At 51.2% G+C, this 22,049-nt stretch overlaps 1 protein-coding gene across 4 annotated transcripts in view; it reads left to right on the forward strand.

The window, feature by feature from the left end:
- The window catches only part of DEPTOR (DEP domain containing MTOR interacting protein), a 164,591-nt gene that overhangs the window by 39,292 nt on the left and 103,250 nt on the right, over positions 1-22,049 (forward strand). For all 4 annotated transcript variants that reach the window (XM_043879311.1, XM_043879309.1, XM_043879308.1 and 1 more), the window contains exons 2-3: positions 11,875-12,053; positions 13,197-13,320. In XM_043879311.1, the coding sequence (XP_043735246.1) occupies positions 11,875-12,053; positions 13,197-13,320 (303 nt within the window). The remainder of the gene's footprint in view (positions 1-11,874; positions 12,054-13,196; positions 13,321-22,049) is intronic.

The following is a 22,049-nucleotide window of genomic DNA, read 5'->3' on the forward strand; positions in this document are numbered from 1 at the left end:
ACTTCGCCCTTTTTGCGCCGTGGACCTGGGTCTGATCTCTGGTGGGAGACCTGCGATCCCAGAAGCGGTGCAGTGAGACCAAAGAAAAGCACTGCGCGCCTTCCTTCTTAGACGTCCTGCCCATCGACTCAGGGACGGGCTCACAGCTCTCACTTATACTTGCTGTTCAGCTGGTTACATGTAGCCAGCTTGTTGCCTGTTTCTCAGCCAAAGACCTATCTTTAAAGAAAAAAAGAGACCCGCACACCTTCTTACTGGGTGGAAGACCCTGATCCTCCTCAAACAGGAGCGGGCATCGGCGAGCGGGTGGGGAGGCGTTTAAAGGGAGGGGGCCCTGCAGCTCGGCTCAGCATTCAGGTGTTGACAGGTGCGAGCCCACAGGGTCACAGGTTCCCGACTCTCCGGGGAAGGCACCCCGGGCCTGGAGACGCCCCGACAGTGTGTCCCCCTCTGGCCCCACCCCGCCCGCGCCCCCGGGTCTGGGCTCCGCCGGTGGGCCACGCCCCGCCCCGCCCCCATCACCCTTTCCTCTTATGCCCAGCCTGGTGTTGGTTCTGTTCCCCGCCAACCCAGCGGCTCACGGAGGTGCCCCCTAAAGCCGCATCCACGCCAGCGGACCTTCCGCAGAGAGGCCGCCCCCGCGCTGACCCCCGGACCTGCCGCCTTAGAGGCTCGCAGGTGTGGCCCGGCCTCTTGTGATCCCTCGAGGCCTCCAGGTGACCTTCACGGAGGGTGTCCCTGCCCCGCCCTGCGCGCACCTTCTCTCTCCTGAATCTCTGCCTCCGTCTGCACGCCTCCCGGCTTGTATTTTTTATATTCCAGTGAGGAGCGGGAGTTTGTGGGTGTGTGTGCGCGCGTGTGCACTCAGTCGTGTCTGACTCTCTGCAACCCTGTGGACAATAGCCCGCCAGCTCCTCGATCCACGGGATTTTCCAGCGAGAATTCTGGAGCGTGTTTCCATTTCCTACGCCAGGGGATCTTCCTGACCCAGGGATCGAACCTGCATCTCTTGTATCTCCTCCATTAGCAGGTGGATTGTTTCCCACTGTGCAGCCTGGGAAACCCAGGAATCGTATTTTGAACAATATTTTAGTTATTATGTCATGATCTTTTGTACTTAATTTTTATGTGCATTGTTTTTCCTCAGGGAAGATGTTTCGGTTTGCAACGTTATATATCTTGTTGGGATGCAGTGGTCTGGGTGTTGCAGAGATGACTCGCAGGCTCTTGCAGAGAGGGCCCAGGCCAGCTCTCTCGTCAGTGACAGAAGTGCTCCCTGGGCTTCCCTGGTGGCCCAGTGGAGAGTCTGCCTGCCGAAGCAGGAGGCAGGGGTTCGATCCCTGGTCTGGGAGGATCCCGAGTGCCTGAGAGCAAGGCAGCCCGTGCACCCTGACCCCTGAGACCCCGAGTCCATGCGCCCCGACCCCCGAGCCTTAGAGCCCAGGCCCCAACCCCTGAGCCCCGAGCCCACGCGCCCGGAGCCCCGAGCCCAGGTGCCCCGACTGCTGAGCCCCGAATCCTAGAGCCCACGCCCCGACCCCCGAACCCTAGAGCCCACACCCTGACCCCTGAGCCCTGGAGCCCTAGAGCCCACGCCCCGACCCCCGAACCCTAGAGCCCTAGAGCGGGCTCCACAACCAGCGAAGCCGGCAAGTGAGAAGCCTGCACGCGCAGCTGGAGAGCAGCCCCGCCCGCCCCAGCTAGAGAAAGCCGGAACAGCAGAGAGGACCCAGCACAGCCAAAAGTGGACAAAGAAATTAGTTTAAAAAATGAGTAGGAAGTTAGGTTAAAACGAAAAAGCACTCCTTGACACGCTGCTGGGTTAGCGGCAGCCCGTTTGCGGCTGCCCGGCTGTGGAGGTCAGCGGGTGGCCTGGTCGGAGGCAGGACTGCTAGGCTGAACTTGGAGCAGGGAAAACACAGGCGGGTCACCTCATTTCTCCGTCTGTCTTCCCGTCTCTGAAACAGCGATGCTGGGGACAGCTTGAACTAGACGGCTGGAAGTTTTTACCAGTTAAAACAGTTGAGTGATTTTAGTTACCAGTTTGGCTGAGACCTTAGAAGAGGTGGGATGGATTCTCACAAGCCCCACAGAAAGCATGGCCGTGATGTGTGTGCAGGGAGTGACTGCACACTTCCTCACCTTCGGTTATCTCTGCTCCTCCCGGGTGGCCCAGCTGGTGGAGGATCCGCCTGTAGTGCAGGAGACCTGGGTTCAATCCTTGGGTCGGGAAGGTCCCCTGGAGAAACGGCCAACCCCCTCCAGCATCCTTGCTTGGAGAATCCCACGGACAGAGGAGCCTGGCGGGCTACAGTCCGTGGGGTCGCAAAGAGTCGGACCCGACTGAGCGAATACACTTTTAACCAAGAACGGGCTTAACAAAGAGCAGCCGTTGCTGACCTAGCCCGATCGTCCTGAGATCAGTCCCAGAGACATGAACCAACTTCAGTTCAAAGTTCTGCATCCATGCTAGAAAACAGTGGTCGTCAACTGAGGATTGCATTTGTTCTAAAAACCAACTGAGGAGCATATTTAGTGGTATTTTGATGGAGCTTCTGGCACAATCTGGCAAAATGTATTACATGATCATAACATCAGTAGGAGTTGACATTTATTGAGGGCTTACTGTGTGCTCAGCCCTTAACATAGAATCTCTCATCTCATCCTCACAATATGACACGTACATTAATATACCCATTTTATAGATGGGAAAGTTGAGGCGCTGAGAAGTTGAGTGCTCTGCCCACGGTTACACGGCAGGTGATGACTGTGACCTGGACTCGAGCCCTGGTCGGTCTGGTTCCACAGCCCCCTGAGTGATGATGAACACTCGTCATCAGGAAGGCAGGAGTGGGATTTGGGGACTAACGCAACTGAGTCCCTATTCCTGCCTGAAAGGTGTATTTTCTTTCTCTCTTTTTTCTGTCCTTTGGCCATACCACGCGGCACGCAAGACCTTAGTTCTCTGACCAGGGAGCGAACCCATGCTCCCTGCAGTGGAAGTGTGGCGCCTTAGCCGCTGGACCACCAGGCGAGTGCCGCTCGCTGCCACCTGAAGAGCACCGTTTACTGGCCTGTGCCAAGTCTTGGGGACCAGGATGGAGGACAGGATATGATGTTCACCCAGGCTGCAAACTGCTGTTCTGAGGAACGAGCAGAGCTCTGCGTTTCGGGAGGAAAGTGCCGGGATGCGGTGCCCTCTCGTGACAGGGGTGCCACGGGCCAGGTGGCCGGGGTCAGAGCCGCCCCTGAGCAGTCCGAGAGCTGCCTGGCCCTCTAAAGAGAGCAGGACCAGCGCCGCCCTGTCCTCTAAAGAGAGCAGGACCTGTGGACTCGGGGCCCAGCACCGGTCCTGGGAGTCCCTCTGTGTCCTCGGCGAGTTCCATGAACCATTCTGGGCTTGTTTCTTCACCTGTAAAATGGCACTTGGAGGGCTGATTCTGCTAGGTACGGAATGTAAACAAATAATGACATGTTTGGAGAAAACTCTTTGAGCTTCTTGGAAAGGCACTTTGCAAGCCAGAAGGGTACCTTTCTTGTGACTCATCAGAGGAAGAGATCAGAACTTGAGAGGCTGATGTTGTTTCTTATTCCTCGGAACTGGAGACCTCCTAGAAAAATGCTCACATGGAGGAAGAATTCAGTGAGAAATCTCAGATCTAACGAGATGAGGGAGGCTGACTTAGGGACCTTCCTGCCCTGACCTAGTGTTTACATCTTATCCCAAGGATGAGATGAGGGGTTTCAAAAGGCCTCGTGAGTGGTTACGCACACATCATTAAAAGTGTTTAATAGGACCTTGTCTGTCCGTTCTACACACAACTGAGTCATTTTGCTGTAACTACCACAGCATTGTGATTCAGCTACACTTCAATAAAGAATTAAAAAAGCAAAGTGTGTGTTAGGGGAATTCCCTGACAATTCAGGGGTTAAGACTGGGCTTCCACTGCAGGGGGCAGGGGACATGGGTTTGATCCCTGGTCTGGGAACTAAGACCGCGTGCTGTGTGCTTGGAACAGCCAGAAACAGTAGCGGGTTTTGTTATGTATCCTGAATGAGCTGATGCCGACTCTCTGGGTAGCATAACTCACTGTGTCCACTTCTGGCCCTTGGGTAATGTCGTGTTAATTACACAACACTGGCTCAAGGCAGTCATGAAGACAGCGTGATGACTGATTTTGTAGCAGTGATCCCCATCTGTAGTTATAAGGTAGTATTTGTGTGATGTATAAATTGCATGAATTTTCACCTTCCCTGGCATTTTAGCATGACTGGAATGTTTTCTCTTTCTTAGCCTATATGAGCATAAAATAGGCAGAAGCCAGGTGCTTCTGTTTAAAGTTTGATGGCATGGAAAGCTCTCTAAATGTAGAAATTAGATCTGCGTTATTTTTAAACCATCGTCATTGCTTTGCTGTGTGATTTTTTTTTAGCCTCTTATTTATGGGCCGCGCTGGGTCTCCTTGCCGAGCTGAGGCATTCTCCAGCCGCGCTGAGCGGGGCTGCCTGCTCGCTGCACAGATTCTCATCGCGGAGCGCGGGCTCGGTCACCCTGCAGCGTGTGGGATCTTCCTAGACCAGGGATTGAACCCATGTCCCCTGCATTGACAGGCAGATTCTTAACTACTGAATCACTAGGGAAGTCCTGCTCTTTGTTAGAAATCTAGCTTGAGCACATTAGGGCCTCCCTGGTAAGTCAGCTGGTCAAGAATCCACCTGCAAGGCAGGAGACCCCGGTTCGATCCCTGGGTCGGGAAGATCCCTGGAGAAGGGAAAGGCTGCCCACTCCAGTATTCTGGCCTGGAGAATCCCACGGACTGTGTAGTCCACAGGGTCACAAAGAGTCGGACACGACTTTCACGTTCACTGTGAGCACATCAGTGTCACCTTGCCAGCTTGCTTCCTTATCTGTCTCTTGAGTATGACAACGCCTGCCTGATTCACAAGGGGTCTTGCTGGGCTCTTTCTGATGGTGCTCAGTTCTGATCAGATGTAAAGTGTTACTGTTATTATTTCTGCCAACACTCCATCATGATTTTAAGTACTGCCCCTGAGATACGGGGCTCGAATCAGGCATGCTTCCTTCCCAGGCGTTTACCTTCTCAGTTCACTGAGGTGACAGGACACGCAGCGTACGTGGGACTCTGCTCTGGGCTAAACTGGCACGAGCTGTGAAAGGGCTCTGTTCCTGATTCCCAGAGCCCTTGCTCACTACCCTCCCGAAAAGGGGTCTTGCTGATGGAACGTTTGATGTGTCCGCTAGAGAAGATGGCCAGCACGGCTTTCTGTTGTGTGTGTGTGCGCGTGTGCACGCGTGCATGCACGTGTGTGGTCTCAGAGCAATTCCCTCTGGCTCCCCAGATCACACATGCTCTCTTTACGTTAACCGGTTGTTTTTTTAAGTATAGAGTCTTTTTCTATTGCAGTAAAATATACACGACATACAATTTACCATGTTAACTGTTTAAAAATGTGCAGTTCAGTAGTGTGAAGTCCATTACACTGACCAGTTCTCTATTCTTTCTATCACCATCTGTATTATTCCCCTTGTTCTCATCAGGCTGAGAGGATTCAAGCATCTTCTTGAAGCAAAACCACATGAAATGTCTGTTATGACCCTATTTCCCGTAAGAGCATACGTATACAGCTGCACATGTGGACGTCATAGATTTTTTGCAAGAATACGTAAACAACTATTCGTACCGTGTTCCTTTGGGAAGTGGGGGTTGGAACTTCGCTGGCGGCCCAGTGGTTGACTTCACCTCTCAATGCAGCGGGTGAGGGTTGCGTCCCTGGTCTGGTCACTGTGATCCCACATGCCTCGTGACCAAAAAAATTAAAAGCCAAGTCATAAAACAGAGGCAGTAGTGTAACAAATTCACTAAAGAGTTTAAAAATGGTCCACATCAAAAAATATTTATCTTAAAAAAAAATGGGGGTCAAGGAATTTCAAACCCCTCCCAAAGTAAAAACAATAGTCTAGCACACGCCCACACACACAAGTCTCCTGGCTTCAACGAGTTCATCACCAGTTACCCAGCTTGAGGTTATGCACTTTTGAAATTTTTTAATCTACCGAGGGCGTGAATTTGTTTGATTATTTGAATTTTTAATTATAAAATAAATCCAGACACGAAAAGAAAATGCAGTGTGTTAGCTTTCAGTGGTTCCTCTCTTATTTTCTTATCCTTTTAGACTTGGGACCTTTCAAGGGTGGGTGAGTAAGAGTGACTTCCTCTGAATTCTCTGGTCCCCAAGGACAGATAATGGCCATTCCTGGACATCTGGAAGGGACAATAGCTTGGGTTGAAAGCACATCGATGTCAGTGCTGTTGCCCAGATCACAAGGCTCGCGCTGTCAGCCACACTGTTCTGCTGGCTGTGTGTTTTAATTAAACTGTTTACTTCGCCTGAGATTTATGACGCTGTTTTTAAATGAGACTGTGGTTTCTAGCCCTCTTTTGTTCTCTGAGTCCTGCAACCCGCTGCAGTTTTCCACGAGCTGTTTTTTTGGAAAAACAATTTCTGCCTTTCTTATCTGATGGACGGTAATTTCGTAGGGATTATTAGCACCCTGTGCTCCGGAGTGTTTGTTCTCCTGGAGCTGGAAGAGGAAATTGTCAGATGGCTCTTTCAGCAGCTGGTTCGCTGGCCGCGGATAGAATATTACAGAATCACCTTGACTCTAAAGCCTGTGAACCAGCTGTCTGAAATGAATGACGGGAAGGTGGCTTTTGTATTTAAATACTCCAGCCAGTGGCATAGAAAATGCAGTTAAAACAGAGATGATTCTTCTTCCCAGGGGTTCAGTGTGGATTGATTTGGACTCTGTCTTCACAAGACTCTTCTGCCCCATGCATCTCAAGGCCCAGGGTATCAGATGCATCAGCTGATTTTTCCCATCAGTGAGGCTCTGTGCCCTGCTGTGTTCTAGGCGCTGGAATTACAAATCGGCACCTCCCCCCAGCATCCCTCACCCCGTCTGACAGTGACGCAGTGGGGTGAGTGCTTCACTAGTGGGCGAGCAGAGGAGGGAAGCTCGTTTTCTGATTTGGGGTGGCTGGGAAAATGTTCTCAGGGGAGGTGCTTTTAAGCCGAAGAGCAAGTAGAATTTTTTTTAGCTATTACAGGCTGGAGGAGGGGGTGTTTGAAGCCAAGGGGTGTCTGTCTTGAGGGTAGAGTGCAGGATGTCCAGACTGTGAGATGGACATGCCGGTGCACACGGGGCAGAGACGGTGAGGACGCTTGGAGGGGCCGCGCTCACTGCAGGCCTCCTGGGCCGGGCGGGTGCAGGCCTCATGGAATCCGAGCCGAGACTCCTGCAGCCGCCAGAAGGGGCTGACCCTGTTCTGGGTATTCTCGGAGCGCGGCAGCTTGAAGGAAGAACTGAAAGGCTCGAAGGAACCCGACCCGGGCCTGCGCTGGGGGCCTCTGGCCGTCTCTTCCCCTCTGCCCTCCCGGAGCTGGCCTGCGCACCCACCTCTTCCCTGGTTGCCGGGTTTCTCATCCCGAGGATGTTTAACCTGTGTTCTAAACACCTCATGTGTTGGCTTGGCCAGAAAGTTCACTTGGGTTTTTCCATAGCCTCCTATGGAGGAATCTGCACGAACGTTTGGGTCAGCCTGGTGGACAGTCCTGGACGCAGGGGTCTGCGCGGGGGAACCGCCGGGAACCAGGGGCGTCTGGCCGCAAGCCCCCACCCTGCCCCCTGCTCTGAACCGGGACCCTCCCCACTGCTCTGGGCTCCTCACTGGCTCCCGGGTGGGCTCCGCCTCGAAGGAAGGCTCCCCACACAGACAGGGCTGGAAACTGACGGCCCTGTTCCCGTGTTGGACGGAGCCGTCCTGCTGGGCTTGGCCGAGGGCTGTCCCTTGAGTGGGGAGAATCCTCTGGCTCTGGTCCCCTCGCCGAGCAGCCGGTGGGCGCGCGGGGACCACGGTGAGTCAGGGGCTCTCAGCCAGGCTCCGCCCTGGGCGGGGAGAACCAGCTCCGGGGGGTCTGCAGGCTGCCCGGGGTGGCCGAGGTGTGGGAGGTGGTCTGCAGGTGCAGGGGGTGTGGGCCTGGCAGATGGGGTGATGGGTGTGTTTGCAAGGGCGGCTCAGTCCTGCTCAGCATCTCACCGGGTCTTCCTGGAGATGCCATCCCAGGGAGGCTCGAGTGTGCAGAATTTCTCTTTTCCCACAAGACTTTGAAATATTGCCTCCTCTACCTGCTTCTTGGGGATCATGCATATTCGTGTATTAAACACTGTGGAAATTTGTAAGCAGTAAATTGAGTTCAAAGAAATGGAAATGCTTTTTCAAAAAAAAAAGAAAGAAAAGAGACACACATGCAGGGGAATCCCCTGGTGGCCAGTGGTTAAAGTCCGCGCTTTCACTGCCGAGTCCCTGGTCAGGGAGCTAAGCTCCCACAAGCCACACAGAGTGACCAAGAAACAAAACCCACATATACACCCACACAACGGGGATTAAACTTGGGAAGTGGATTGCCCCGGAAGTGAAAGCATATACATGTTTTTTTTTTAAGATAAATTCCTTAATATTAGATGTTCACTAAGTCGTGGGGTGAGAACCCCCACTTTATTTTGTGAGAAGTTTCCCTACTTTTTAGAAAAGGGTGTCATTTCTGTTAGTGTCCCTGTATCCTTATTTGTTCACCAAATATTTATTAAGTACGCACAGTGCCAGGCAAAACACTTGGTTATTTAGCGTATGAAAATTCTTATCTCTTTATTGGGATAGTTTTTCTGGAATTTTTCATGCTCATCTTTAGCATTCTGTGTTTCTATTACAGAGAAACAGATGGTAACAGTTATTGAGCATTTTTAACCCCTGGTAACATGTCTGAAAAGATCAAGTTCTAGGCTGCCTCCCAGATCCGAAGCTTTTTCTCCTCGATATTGCTGCCTGCTTTCCTCAACGTGGAAACGCACCGGTCCTGGTGGGCTGCGAGGGGAGTGACCAGAGCTGCCTTTTACACCAGAGCGGCGTGAGGTTCAGAGGGAGGCAGTCCTGCTCCAGAATTAGCACCAAGCTCAGTGCCGAAGGGATAGTAACGGAAAGGCTCTGTTCTGTAGTGTTCAAAGATAAACATTACCTAATACATTCTTTTTTTAAGTTGGAAAGTTTACAGGAGCCGAAACTTGTCTCTTGGCTCATAACATATTCCTCCTCCACCAAATTATATAGCAGCTTATTCCACATTTCAATTTCTAAATAAATTGGTCCTCATTATTCTTAGATTCTTGACAGACATCTTGTCTAAGAATTAATGTTTTGCATTCTGCCACTTTGAGCATGTTAAACAAATCACTCAGTGTCATTGTCACTGAATTAATTAGAATGATTCATGTGATGACTTTAGCACACCAATGTGAGCGTGCTTTTTTTTTTTTTAAATTAAGGCTCGTTTACTTCTTATTAATACTTACAGCTCTCCTTTTATATCATTTATAACTTTAACATTAGCAGCCTCAGGGAGCTGTCGTGAGGATTAATACCAGTAAAGCAGTCAGCGCTGCATGGCTTTTAGTAAGGGCTCAAATGCTGTCTTTATCCTTACTGACCAGCTTTGCGGCAGTGTGAGGAGATAATCAGGGTGGATGCCGTTATCCTGGTTTTGCCAGAAGGATGCTGATGCTCAGGAGTTTGGTCCTCTGGGATTACTGGCCATCAGGATGAGAGCCAAGTCCTGGGTGCCTGACTGTCCTCATAAGTAACATTTTGGGGTTCAGTATTTCAGCCTGTGAGTTTGTGGAGGATGAAAGCATTCAGGCCACAGCAGTTAAGTCACTCATGTGAAAATGCTTAGTGCAGTGCTGAGCATATGGTAGGAACTCCGTTAAAAGGGTTCTTTTTGGGAACTTGCTGGTGGTCCGGTGGCTGAGTCTGCCTCGAAATGCAGGGGATGTGGGTTTGATCCCTGGTCAGGGGGCGGGGCTCCCGCGAGGCGCTGAGCAGCTCAGCCTGCGTGCCCGGGCGAAGACGGTGCGTTCTGCGGCCAAATCCCGATGCAGCCAGACAGATAGATAAATACTAAATAGAATAAATGGTTCTTCTCTCTACGTGCACTTTGTACCTGTTAGGACTCTCATCTCTCTCTCTCCCTGCCCCCCTGTCGACGCCCCAGCTGAGCACTTCATCCCCAGACTTCTCAGGAGCCTCCATCTTCAGCAGTGGGTGACGGTCTTCACTCAAGCTGCCACAGTCAAGATTCACCGACTGGGTGGCTTAAACATCAGCAATTCCCTGTCCTACAGTTCTCGGGGCTAACGGTCTGCGATCACGGTGCTCCTGGGGCTGTCCTCCTGAGGCCTCTCTCCTTGGTGTGTAGATGGCCGCCTTCTCCCTGTGTCCTCACTGGTCCTCCCTCTTGGCCTGTCTGTGTCCTGACCCCCACTTCTTGTAAGGACACTACTCCTGTAAGTCCAGGGCCTGCCCTACTGACCTCATTTGCTTCTAATTACCTTTTAAAAGAGCCTGCCTCCAAATGCAGTCACATTCTGAAGTACCAGGAATTGCAGCCTCAACGTATGAATTTTAGGGGAACCCAGCTCAGCCTGTGACAGTGGTGAAGCAAGGAAGAGCATCTTGGTCTCAGAGCTCCAGCCCAGAATGTTCCCAACCCAGAGTCACAACCCCTGGGATATCACAACCCGTCACATCCCCTTTAGTGCACTCCGGCAGGCTCAGTGGGTGAAGAATCTGCCTGCAATGCGGGAGACACAGGAGACCTGGGTTCAGTCCCTGGGTTGGGAAGGTCCCCTGCAGGAGGGCACGGCAACCCACCCCAGTGTTCTGGCCTGGAGAATCCCATGGGGAGAGGAGCCTGGTGGGCTGTACAGTCCGTGGGGTCACAGAGTCTGACACAACTGACCCGACCGAGCTCGCTCGCGCATCGGGAACCTCGGGCAGGAGCAGGGCCTGGCCCCTCCTGCAGGAATGGGGGCGGGGCCTGCTCTGTGTCGGTGCTGCGCTGAGCTCCTGGCGGTTAGCAGACCTCGGGCCCCGTCTCAGCGTCACCGAGGACAGGGCGGTGCAGCTGCCTCCGTCTGACGGAGGAAGAAAGAGACGCTCACCCAGTTTCTGTGTGGTTACTCAGTCAACCCCACTTCTCTACAGCATTGAGATAATGAAGTAAGGCGCACGGGAGTCGCGTGGGTGAAGCCGGGGATGTAGCCCGCCAGGCTCCCCCGTCCATGGGACTCTCCGGGTGAGAATACTGGAGTGCGTTGCCATGTCCTTCTCCAGGGGTCTTCCCGACCCAGCGGCTCCTGTGTTTGCACCACTTGCCCCAACCGGGAAGCCCTGGTCTGTGCAAAGAGCCTCACAAGGCGCTTAGCTGTTGCCCCTGGGAAGGTGAGAGCAGCAAGGGCAGGCATCTTTGTGCGTTTTCCGACTTCAGTCTCTACTGCCTGGACGTCCCTGACGGGCCGGTTGGGTAGACGCTCATTCGTGTTTGCTGTGTCACGGAGTGAGTTCAGAGGGCGTGCATTCTCAGTGGTCTGTGATGAAAAGGAAGTACCTGGTTTCCGCAGGTTTCTAGAAGTTTACTAGTTGGTCGGTTGCAACCCGCTGGTGGAGAGCGAGTGAGGGAGGGAGGTGGGGTGGGGTGAGAACGCTCTCCACAGTGACTCGGAGCTCGTGTGTCAGAGCTGGGGCCTGCCTCCCTCCCGTGTCGTTCTGGATCTGCGGGTGGGGTTGCTTTCTGGGGCCTCTGGCTCTGACCTGATGGAAATGGCCCACTGACATAAAGGTATTAGGATGGCGCTCTGATGTGTCTTGGGCTTGAATTTCATTACTTCTCTCTGGGACTGATTCAGTGATGCGTGTTGTCATCAGAATTCCTAAAGTGATTGCCAACTTTTCTTTCCAGGCTCAGGCTGCATGAAGAAAAGGTGATTAAAGACAGGCGACATCATCTTAAAACCTACCCAAACTGTTTTGTCGCAAAAGAACTGATTGACTGGCTGATCGAACACAAGGAGGCGTCTGACAGAGAGACGGCTATTAAACTCATGCAGAAGCTGGCGGACCGGGGCATCATCCACCACGGTGAGCGAGGTGGCCACAGAGTAATGAGACAAAACGAAGGGCTATACTTTCTATTTCATTTTATTTAAAAAGGAATTTTAAAAAAGGAAAAGGGTTTTTTGGCCGCACGCTGTAGTGGGTGGGATCTTGGTTCCCCAACCAGGAGTTGAACCCCTACCTGTGCCCGGGAGTGCAGCGTCTTACCCACGGGACCCCCAGGGAAGCCCTGAATCTTCTGTTTCAGATGTGAGCCCACCCATTTAAGAAACAGAGCATTTACTTGGTCTCTTGTGTATCTCTGCCCAGTTACATTCCCTTCCTTCTTCCAAGAGGCATCTGGGTCTATTTCTGTGGACTTCTTTATGCTTTTTCATTTCTGTGCATGCGTCTCTTAGCAGTGTGACATGCTGTTTTAGGTCACTATGGAGATGCATGTTTCTGCTTCGCATCCTGTTTGTGGGATCCACTCACGCTGGCAGTGTGTCTCGTTTGCTCCTTTTCACGGCAGTGCGTACCACATACCGTTTGGCCATCATACCGTCATCCGTTCCACGGGCGGACGTTTGGGCTGTGTCCGAGTTCTGCCGTTACTCTGTTCCAGTGGCCATTCCTGACCGTATCTCCTGAAACGTCTAACCCTGGCCACGACCTTTCACGTGCTGCTGCTCTCTTGGGCTGAAATGCTGACATCTCCCCTTTCGCTCATTTTCCTCTCCTTCTTCAGGTCTCCACGTGCATTCAGACTCTTCAGAGAGGTGTTCTTCCCCACAGCGGGGGTTCTAGGTGCTCTTTTGATGTCTGCTCAGCTCTTTTTGTAGCCGAATCACGTCATGTTTTAATTACGTGTCGACCTGTCTCTATCTCGCTAGATTTCACATTCTTTAAGGCTGATGCCTGCCCTATTATCATGCTCAAGAAGAGTTTGTGGAAAGAAGGATGAGTTGAGTTTTGTGACTCTCTTAAATAATGATGATGATGATAGCTCATAAAACTGAGCACTTTTCTGTGCCAGGGACTGTGCTAAATACATGTATTAGATTGTAAAGTAGTATGCTTGAGAAATTAGGTAATAAAACAAATCTTGATTAGCATCTTCCTTCATCTGAGTAATTAATAACAGGTTTTTCCCCCCTTATTTGCCTCTCTGTGTATCTTGTCTTTCAGTGTGTGATGAGCATAAGGAATTCAAGGACGTCAAACTCTTCTACCGCTTTAGAAAGGATGACGGCACCTTCCCCCTGGACAATGAAGTGAAGGCCTTCGTGAGGGGACAGAGGCTGTATGAGAAGTAGGTTGAGCGTGGAGCTCTCTGCTCCAACCTTGTGGGGCTCTTTCCTCTTTTATCATTTTGACTTCAGCCCGGCTCTTCCATGACGGATGGTTGCATAACTGTTCCTTTTAATATGAGAAAACTGTCACTCACTTTTTTCTCTTTGCCAGAAATTAAGTCGATTTCATAAGATTCTTCATAAGGAATTTATTTCAATAGCATTTTCTGTATTTAGGTCGATTTAACAAAATCCAAAAGTGGAAGCAGAAGCCCGGCCCTTGGCGTTTGCCACCCAGCGGTGCAGTTGCCTGCTCTCTCTTAAGGGTTGGCGTGTGACTTGGAAGCGTGGGCTTGTAAACGGCTAGAGCAGCATTGTCAAGTACGGGGGAAGTCCAGGTTCAGGTCAAGAGATGAGCAGTGAGAGACCTTGAGAAAGCAGAGTGGGTGAAGAGGAACGATCCCGCAGCTCTCTGGAAGAGGCCCCGAGTGGTTGATGGACCTGGACCCTCCCAGTGCTTCGTCTCTGAGCTGAGCTGCTCTCTCTGTGGTTCTGTTCCCATCCCACCTTCCTTGCTTTTTTCCAGGGCAGCCCTTAGAGAAAGCAGCGAAGGGGCAGTGGCACCGTCTGCTTAACTCTGGCTGCCTTTCTCAGACGCATTCATGACATGAAAGCGCCTCCTCTGTGGGTGGGTGCGTGGGGCAGAGGCGCCTGTCAAGTACCACGATGGTCAGGAGCCAGGCCCGGCTTGAGTTCTGGCCGTGGGGCCTCACCCTCTGAGCCTCAGCGTCCTCCTTTCCGACGTGGAGGTGGTGATGGCGCTGCTCGCTGCTGCCGTGGGAACTCCAGGGACCATCGTGTCAAGCGCTTCAGGGCTTGGCTCGGTCCCTCTCGTGTGCCGTCAGATCCCGCGGGGGACAGCCGTCTCGGACACTGACCTGACGCCGCGCCCACCCGGGGTCCTGTCTGTCCCGCCCTGTGGCGGTCTGTCCCCTCCCCCTGGTGCTGGCTGTGCAGACGCTTCCTGCCCCGTCAGTGCTGGTTCTCCTGGCCCCCCGGTCGCCTGCGCTCTGTCTCCAAGTATATAAGCGCTCCTCTCCCTGACCCGTGTGACCGAACGGGAGGCCCCGTCGGCACCTCCGTCTGTGTCCTGGAGTGTGTGTGTGCGTGCCGTTGCTGCTTTCTTAGTCCCTTTTGGAAAATTCTAGTGGGTGTTAAGCATTTAGGCTACCCTGCTGGTCCGTTTAAACTGTTAAGATTTTATGTTGTCAAAAGCATGCATGGCGGGTGTTCCCTTTCGGCCCAGTGGTTAGGATGCTGGCCCACCCTGCTGTGGCCAGATTCAGGCCCTGACCCGCGGACTGAGATCCTGGAAAAAAACAAAGAAACATATCATTTCCATGGAAGGATGCCAGGGATTCTGTAACCCTCTTTTCTAGCTATAGATTATCTCCTGGGACCTGGGTAGTCACCTTATGGGAGCCGGGGTTAGCAACAATTGAGACGTCTGACAGAGAACTTTTGCCACTAGTGGGACGGGTGTGCTAAGAGAAGTTGAAGGAAGCTGCTTGTGGCGTCCAGAAAAAGCTCACCCAGCCCCACCCCTGCTTCTCCATTCACCCTAAACTCTGTGTCTCTGGCCATCCACGGCTCTCTCCTGCCTCTGGGCGCTTACTATCCATGAATTATTCCGCACATACTTAGTGAGCCCTCCCCACTTGGCAGGCACACTTGCAGCCCCTGGAAATGCGCCTGGATCAGAGGCGGACGAAGCCTCTGCCCCCGCGGAGCTCGCAGGCTAGTTGAAGAGGCAGATGTTGAAGGGATAGCGTGTGAAGATGAGTGTAGTTTAGTACAGGGTTCACAGTGATAGAAAGAGAGCTAGCCTTCCCGAGGCGGGTGAGGTGTGTTGGGGCCTGACGTCCCTAAGAGGCGGCGTTTGAATGAAGTGTGGATGTGCTGGGACAGCTTCCCGGGTGGACGGTGCAGCCAGGGGAAGGCTTGGGTGGGGATGCGCTCAGCATATTTCAGGACAGCAAGGAGGCCAGAGCATCTGGGGAGAGGAGGGGGGTGAGCGGTGGGACAGGGACTGGGCCAGGCTGCCACGGTACTGAAGTGTTCACGTGTGACGGGAGCCCGTTGGAGGGTGGGGTGGCCCCGGTGGTGACCCGATGTGCTTTGCATGTGATGCCCCCTTGTCCAGCAGACTCTCTGTGCCAGGCTCAGCCTCTCCCTCACTCACTCTGACTTCCGGGCTTTGTGTTCAGTATGACCTTTCCTGAGCATCCGTCCGTGTCCCCTTAGGAGGGACTTGGGTGATGTGCCTGTGTGTTTACCCCATGAGGGGGCTGTGTGAGGCATTCACCTTGGTGCGTCTGCAGCGTTAGACTAAGAGGTTTAGGCAGAGGAGTTGCTTTATCCTTCTTTCTATTGCCTGCAGGTTCACCTGTGTCTCGCCAGGCATAGATGGTAAATAACTTGCTAGAAAGGGTGACTAGACTTTTGATCCCTGGACGAACTGACCAGTGTTGCTGGACTTTTTTGTGTGCAGTTGGCTTTTTATCCACTAGTGTTGAGTGTCTCAGTTCCAAGTAAATTTCCTTTCTCAAACTGCTTGTAAAGTTAGCACTAGGAGAAGTCATTTCATCAGCCCTTAACCTGGCATGACCTAACTGTCACCTTGCAAATCTTGGCTCCTACTGTTTTCAATTGCCAGAATGCGTATGGAGCAAACTCTCAGCCCTTTGGAACTGATAGTTCAGTTTACCTTTTTGATCAGTTTAGTTTAGCTGTTTTTAATGCATTTTCTTTGTTTCTCTGGCCATCTGTTTCATGAATCTCAGCATGGATTATTATTTTCTAAGTTGTGAATACTTAAAAAGATAACATTGAGAAATGTTGGTTGTTATTATGATTCTCATTTTCAAGAATTTTTATTATTTGAGAATTGACTCTGGGACTTCTCTGGTGGTCCAGCGGGTAAGGCTGTGTGCTTCCACGGCAGGGGTCGTGGTCAGGGGACTGACATCCCACATGCAAGCCACAACCAACAGCAACTGAAAAATTCACTTATCCGTCTGAATTATTTCACCAGATCCCATGTTTAGGATATTTGTGATACTTGGGAAAGAAGGTCTTGCAAAATATATGTTCCTTTAGTTGTTTCCCTTTTAAGATAATAATAGATAATACTGTTGATTGATAGATGTATATCAAATGTCTTGACTAATCCATTTTATTTAATCATCATAACAACCTCCTACTTAAATGCTTTCATTGTTCCCATTTTATAGATGAGAAAAATGTCACAGGGAGAGGTTAAATCTCTTATCCAAGGTCACATCATTAGTAAAAAACAAAACCAGTTGGGTATGATCCCAAGGGTCCAGAGTCCAAACTTACTGTTACTGCGCTATTAGTGAATCTCTTCTGTTTCCTTCAGTGGAGATTAAATGAATGGAGTCAGTATTTACTTCAAAAATATAACATGGAGTTTGTGAGTATATGAGTATAGCATTTTCTATAAAAATTTACTGAAAATATTCCAGGATTTTAAAGTAGACATAGGAAAGGAGGTAAATCATTCATGGTAAATCTCTGTGGTGTTCTGTAAATATAATAAAAACAACGACTTTTATTTGTACATTAAGCTTCTCAAAGCACTGTGTTTAGGTTATTTTATCTGAACCTCCTGCATAGAGTGATCATAGAATAATAAATCATAATAGTAACCATAGTGATGATAGCATTGTTGTTATTCAGTCACTTAGTCGTGTCCGGCTCTGCAACTCCATGGACTGCAGCATGCCAGGCTTCCCTGTCCTTCACCATCTCCAGGGGTTTGCTAACTTACATCCATTGTGTCGATGATGGTATCCAGTCGTCTCAGCCTCTGTGGTCCCCTTCTCCTCCTGCCCCCAGTCCCTCCCAGCATCAGGGTCTTTTCCAATGAGTCAGCTCTTCCCATCAGGTGGCCAAAGTACTGGAGTTTCAGCTTCAACATCAGTCCTTCCAATGAACACCCAGGACTGGGCTCCTTTAGGATGGACTGGTGGGATCTCCTTGCAGTCCAAGGGACTCTCAAGAGTCTTCAGCACCACAGCTCAGAAGCACCCATTCTTCGCACTCAGCCTTCTCTATATGCTGTGTGTTCTGTGTGCTCAGCCGTGTCCGACTCTGTGTGACCCCGTGGGCTGTAGCCCGCCAGGCCCCTCTGTCCGTGGGATTCTCCAGGCAAGAACACTGGCGTGGGCCGCCGTTCCCCTCCAGGGCTTTACACGCATAGTGAATAGTGACGTGGGAGGGTGGGGCCTCACCTCACTGTCCCAGGAGGAGGGCGTCTGGACCCCGAGTGGTGGCGGCAGCTCCGTGTCACTCCCGCTGCTCCGGGGGCAGGAGACGTCAGCCCGGATGGCAGGTACGTGCAGCCTCCCCGCCTGCCCCAGCCCCGAGGGCCTGGCCCCTTGTCAGGATTTCCTTTGCGCTCTCCTCTGGCCTGTTTGTTCTATGTTATTAATAGGCCTTTGTGTAACTTGGGGGTTTCTGGCTGGTTTTGCTGAAACGTGCTGCTTGGGGGCCCTCTGCCTTTCTAAGCCCTGGTGCTGTCCACCTCATGGATTTGTGGGTCCACGTGGATGGGTTGGTTTCAGTGTGGGCGCAGGGCTACCCGAAGTAGGAGCCATCCCTGCTGCTAGCTCCCGGGGGTCTGAGACGGAGAGCTGTGCCCCGGGCCTGGGCCAGACGAGCCATCGGGAGGACTTCGTCTCAGCCCCGCAGGCCCCGGCGCTTCAGCAGGCTTCCCCCCGCCTTCCCACGCAGCCGTGGACCAAGGATGCAGAGATGGGGCGCACGTCTCCCGTGGGGCCTTCCAGTTCCGCACTCGCCTCTACACAGACACACGGACACATGGTCACAAAGATTCACAGATACACACTCACAGACACACGGACTCATGGACTCACACACTTACACACTCATAGACTCAGTCACACAGACACACAGACTCACAGACACACAGACTCACAGACTCACAGACACATGGACTCATGGACTCATGCACTCACACACTCACACACACATAGACTCAGTCACACAGACACACAGACACACAGACTCATGGACACACGGACTCATGGACTCACAGACTCACGGACTCACAGACTCACAGACACTGAGACGCACATACATACACACTCATAGACTCACGGACTCACAGACACATGGACTCACGGACACACAGACTCACGGACTCACAGACACACAGACACACACTCACAGACACATAGACGCACATACATACACATTCACAGACTCACAGATACACAGACAGATGCAGAGACGCACGCACATGTGCACACACGCATAGACGCACAGACACACAGACTCACAGACGCACAGACAGACGCACAGAAGCACAGCATGTGGACGGATCGCTGGTGTTCCCAAACAGGGCAGTTCTTAGTTTTCTAATAACACCTTTGAAAGGAGGAACAGTGTCAGTAACTTAAAAGAAACAGCACAGAATCTATATGTTGCCTTCAGATGGTAGGTGTTTTGAATGCATGTTCCAGACTACAAAGCTTGATTGTCTTGGAGCACTTGGCACCGTAGATCTATTTCAGAAAAAGGGTGAGCTCAGGGTAACCAAGCGCTCTGTGTCCTAATAAACAGAGTCAGCCACACAGAGCACGTGAGTTGGGGTACAGTTTGGACCATGCTTACTAAGACTAATAGTTGAAATGCACATTTTTAAACTAACCTTGATATCATCTTCAGGTGTAGAGGAGACTTCTCAATTTTATTATTATTTTTTTAACTGAGTTTTTATTTTGGGGTATAGTTGACTTAGAATGTTGTGTTAGTTTCAAGTGTGCAGCTAAGTGAATCAGCTTAGACACATACATGTTCCATTCTTTTGCAGATTCTTTTCTAATATAGGTGATTATAGAATACTGAGTCTAGTTCCCTGGGCTATACACTGTGTCCCTGTTGGTTTTCTATACATATTTTGTATGTAGTACTGCGGATATGTTAATCCCAATCCCCTAATTTCTGAGACTTCTCAATTTTAATTTAACTTAGTCTTAACATGGAGTTTAATCCATTCTAGGTCTGGTTCATAAAGGCATTTGTTTTTCATCCGGAGGGTCCTAGTTTTCTTGTTATCAGTCTCTGTCTCCGGTCTCCAGTAGTCCGTTTATTCGGCGTAAGGGAGCGCGCTGGTTGAAGAATTAAAGTCCCAGTGTGCCCTTAGACGTCTTCCAGTCCCCTCCGCCTCCTTTATATTCTCTGTCCCGTAGACCTGAAGAGAAATATGAAGGAAAAGCCGTGTACAAAGGGGAAAAGCCCTTTTGTGTATTTTATCTTATCAGAGCTTTCTCTACCCTGTGCCCCTGAGAGTTTTTTCCTGTTCCCTCCCAGTGGCTGGCACAATAAATATTTGTTGAGTGAACAAAGAACTCGACATGCAGTGATTGCTATGAGCTGCTGAACTGGTGCCATGAAAATGCTAAAGAGAGCTTGCTTCTCATGCTAAGCGCCGGGAGTCGGAGGTGTACCTTGCCTTGCCTCTTTAAAGCTTACAGAGCATCCTGGCCATTAACATGCCGATGCCTGTGCAGCTCTCTCAGATATACCCAGTAGGCACCGTTCATCCCATTGGAGAGATGGACACACAAGCTGAAAGAGGTTTAGTGGCTAATATGATGTGAAAACATGGAGCCGGAGTGTTTTTTTTTTAAAGAGGCTTCAAGTTTTTTTCTCTGTCTTCCTGCATTTGCTTAATAAAAGTGCTTTCCAAACTGGGATCTTGAGGTCCGCAAATTGATTCAGGTTTTATGTTCAAAATAGGTCTTGATTATGCAGACTGTAACAAAATTACTTCTAGTGTGTTATATACAGCCTTTCACAGCTCACTGGTGCTGCCATATGAATTAGTGGTTTCACAGGTTCTTGGAGTAAATGTTTCCTTCTTGGATTGTTTGAAGGGTATCCTAAAATTTCAGTGTAAGTGGATTAAACATTGTTACCTTCTGTAGCTGTTTGGTCAGGGTGACAAGGCATGGTTTGGACGCTGTGTGACTCTTGTGGAGAAATGTCAAGAGTCTTGCGATCTTATCTCGCACGCTAACGGGTTCACCTGCACCACTTCCTGGATGTGGGCAGGAGACCTCCGGGTCCAGGGACAGAGGACAGGTCATCGTTCTCATAGCGAGAGCGGCGTCACTTTCTCAGTGGTTCTTCCAAGCCTAAGCTCCCGAAGGGCAGCTCGGTGAGGTGCTGGGGATGCCTGCCAGGGTGGGGGCACAGAAGAGGAGCCCCAGGCTCAAGTAACCTTGTAATGTCTTCAAGCAGAGCTGCTTTCTGGCCCAGAAGAAGACATCAGCTTTATCCCCCAGATCTGTTCACTGTGCACGCCTGCTTGAAAAGATGGTAGGGGAGTTGGAGAGGCTGGAGGAGGTCTGAAGACGCTGGAGATGCTGCTGAGGGGCTCACAGGGCATCACTGACGCTCAGTGTAAACCAGGCCTTTACGTGTGCTTTGTCAGTAAAGCCTCCTGCACCAAGGAGAGAAGGACCGTGAGACTCCCTTCAGCAAGTACGGAGGTCGAGGCTAGAGGGCTGAATGAAGTGGCTTACCTTCCTCGAGCCAAAAACCAGGAGGAGCGTTTCAAACCCTGGTTTCCAGCCCCAGGGCCCATGAGCCCACATGGAGCCAGTTTTCAGTTTTCAGCTTTGAGTTTGCACATTTCTGCAGCTTCCATCTGAGGTTACGGCAGGAACGAACACCACTCAACAATGGTAAGCAGAATGCAGCCTGATAGAGTTTTCAGTGGGCCTGCGAGAAGCTTTCATCACCTGGTTCCTACCAAGGCCTTGTGCCTGGATTTGGAAATCGCGTTTCTTCCTGACTGCTTCTTGGCAACGCCGCGCTGTCCCTCTCGTGTGGTAAATACGTGGCAGTGGTTCTGGTGCTTTGTTAACATGCAGACAGGCAGCAGGTCAGCCGCACTTGTCAGGAGTCATCAGCCCTAGATCGTCATCTACAGATTTCCAGCCCTGGTTGATTATTCAGAAATGACTTGATTTAGAGGTAGACACACCTAGCTGCTTCAACAGTAGACTTGATTCACCAACGGAGATTCATTGCCGGTCCATCTTGTGTAATCACACGGCAGCGAACCAAGCTCTGTAACCTTGATTTTGCCAATCAATCTCTGTAGTTATTTTTCAACTTGGTGGAATGGAAAAACCGTCTAAGATTTCTGGGGTTGGAGAAGGGTGTGTCAGAGTTCTTCCTCGGCCACTTAGCGAGACAGTCAGCCTTCCTGAGTGTGTCTCTCATCTGTAGAATTGGAAGAACAGGCGTAACTCGCAAACTTGCCGTGAGGACTAAACGAGGTCACGCTGAGCAGAGTCTCCCCTCGTACTGGCTTTGTCGAGTTTCTGATAAATAAGGGAAAATGCTTGTCGTCCAAGTTATCCTTGCGTGACCCAAGCTGCATAAAGACACACGTGCTTGTATGTACGAGAGCTGGATTCTGCGCCGTGAGAGGAGCCCAGCCTGTGTGCAGGACATTTCATTTGTCTTCCAGACTCTCCTCTACCCTTTACCATGAGGTCGGGGGCCCCGGGGCTGACTCATGGCCGTGTCAACAGGCTGCGTTGCCGGGAGGCCCCGGCAGGAAGTAGGTGGACGGGAGGGCTCTGCTCTCTGCTCCCTCCGCATGTGAGGGGCCCAGCTCCCATCA

This window comes from Cervus elaphus, chromosome 21, assembly GCF_910594005.1.
Source record: "Cervus elaphus chromosome 21, mCerEla1.1, whole genome shotgun sequence".
Classification (NCBI taxonomy): Eukaryota; Metazoa; Chordata; class Mammalia; order Artiodactyla; family Cervidae; genus Cervus; species Cervus elaphus.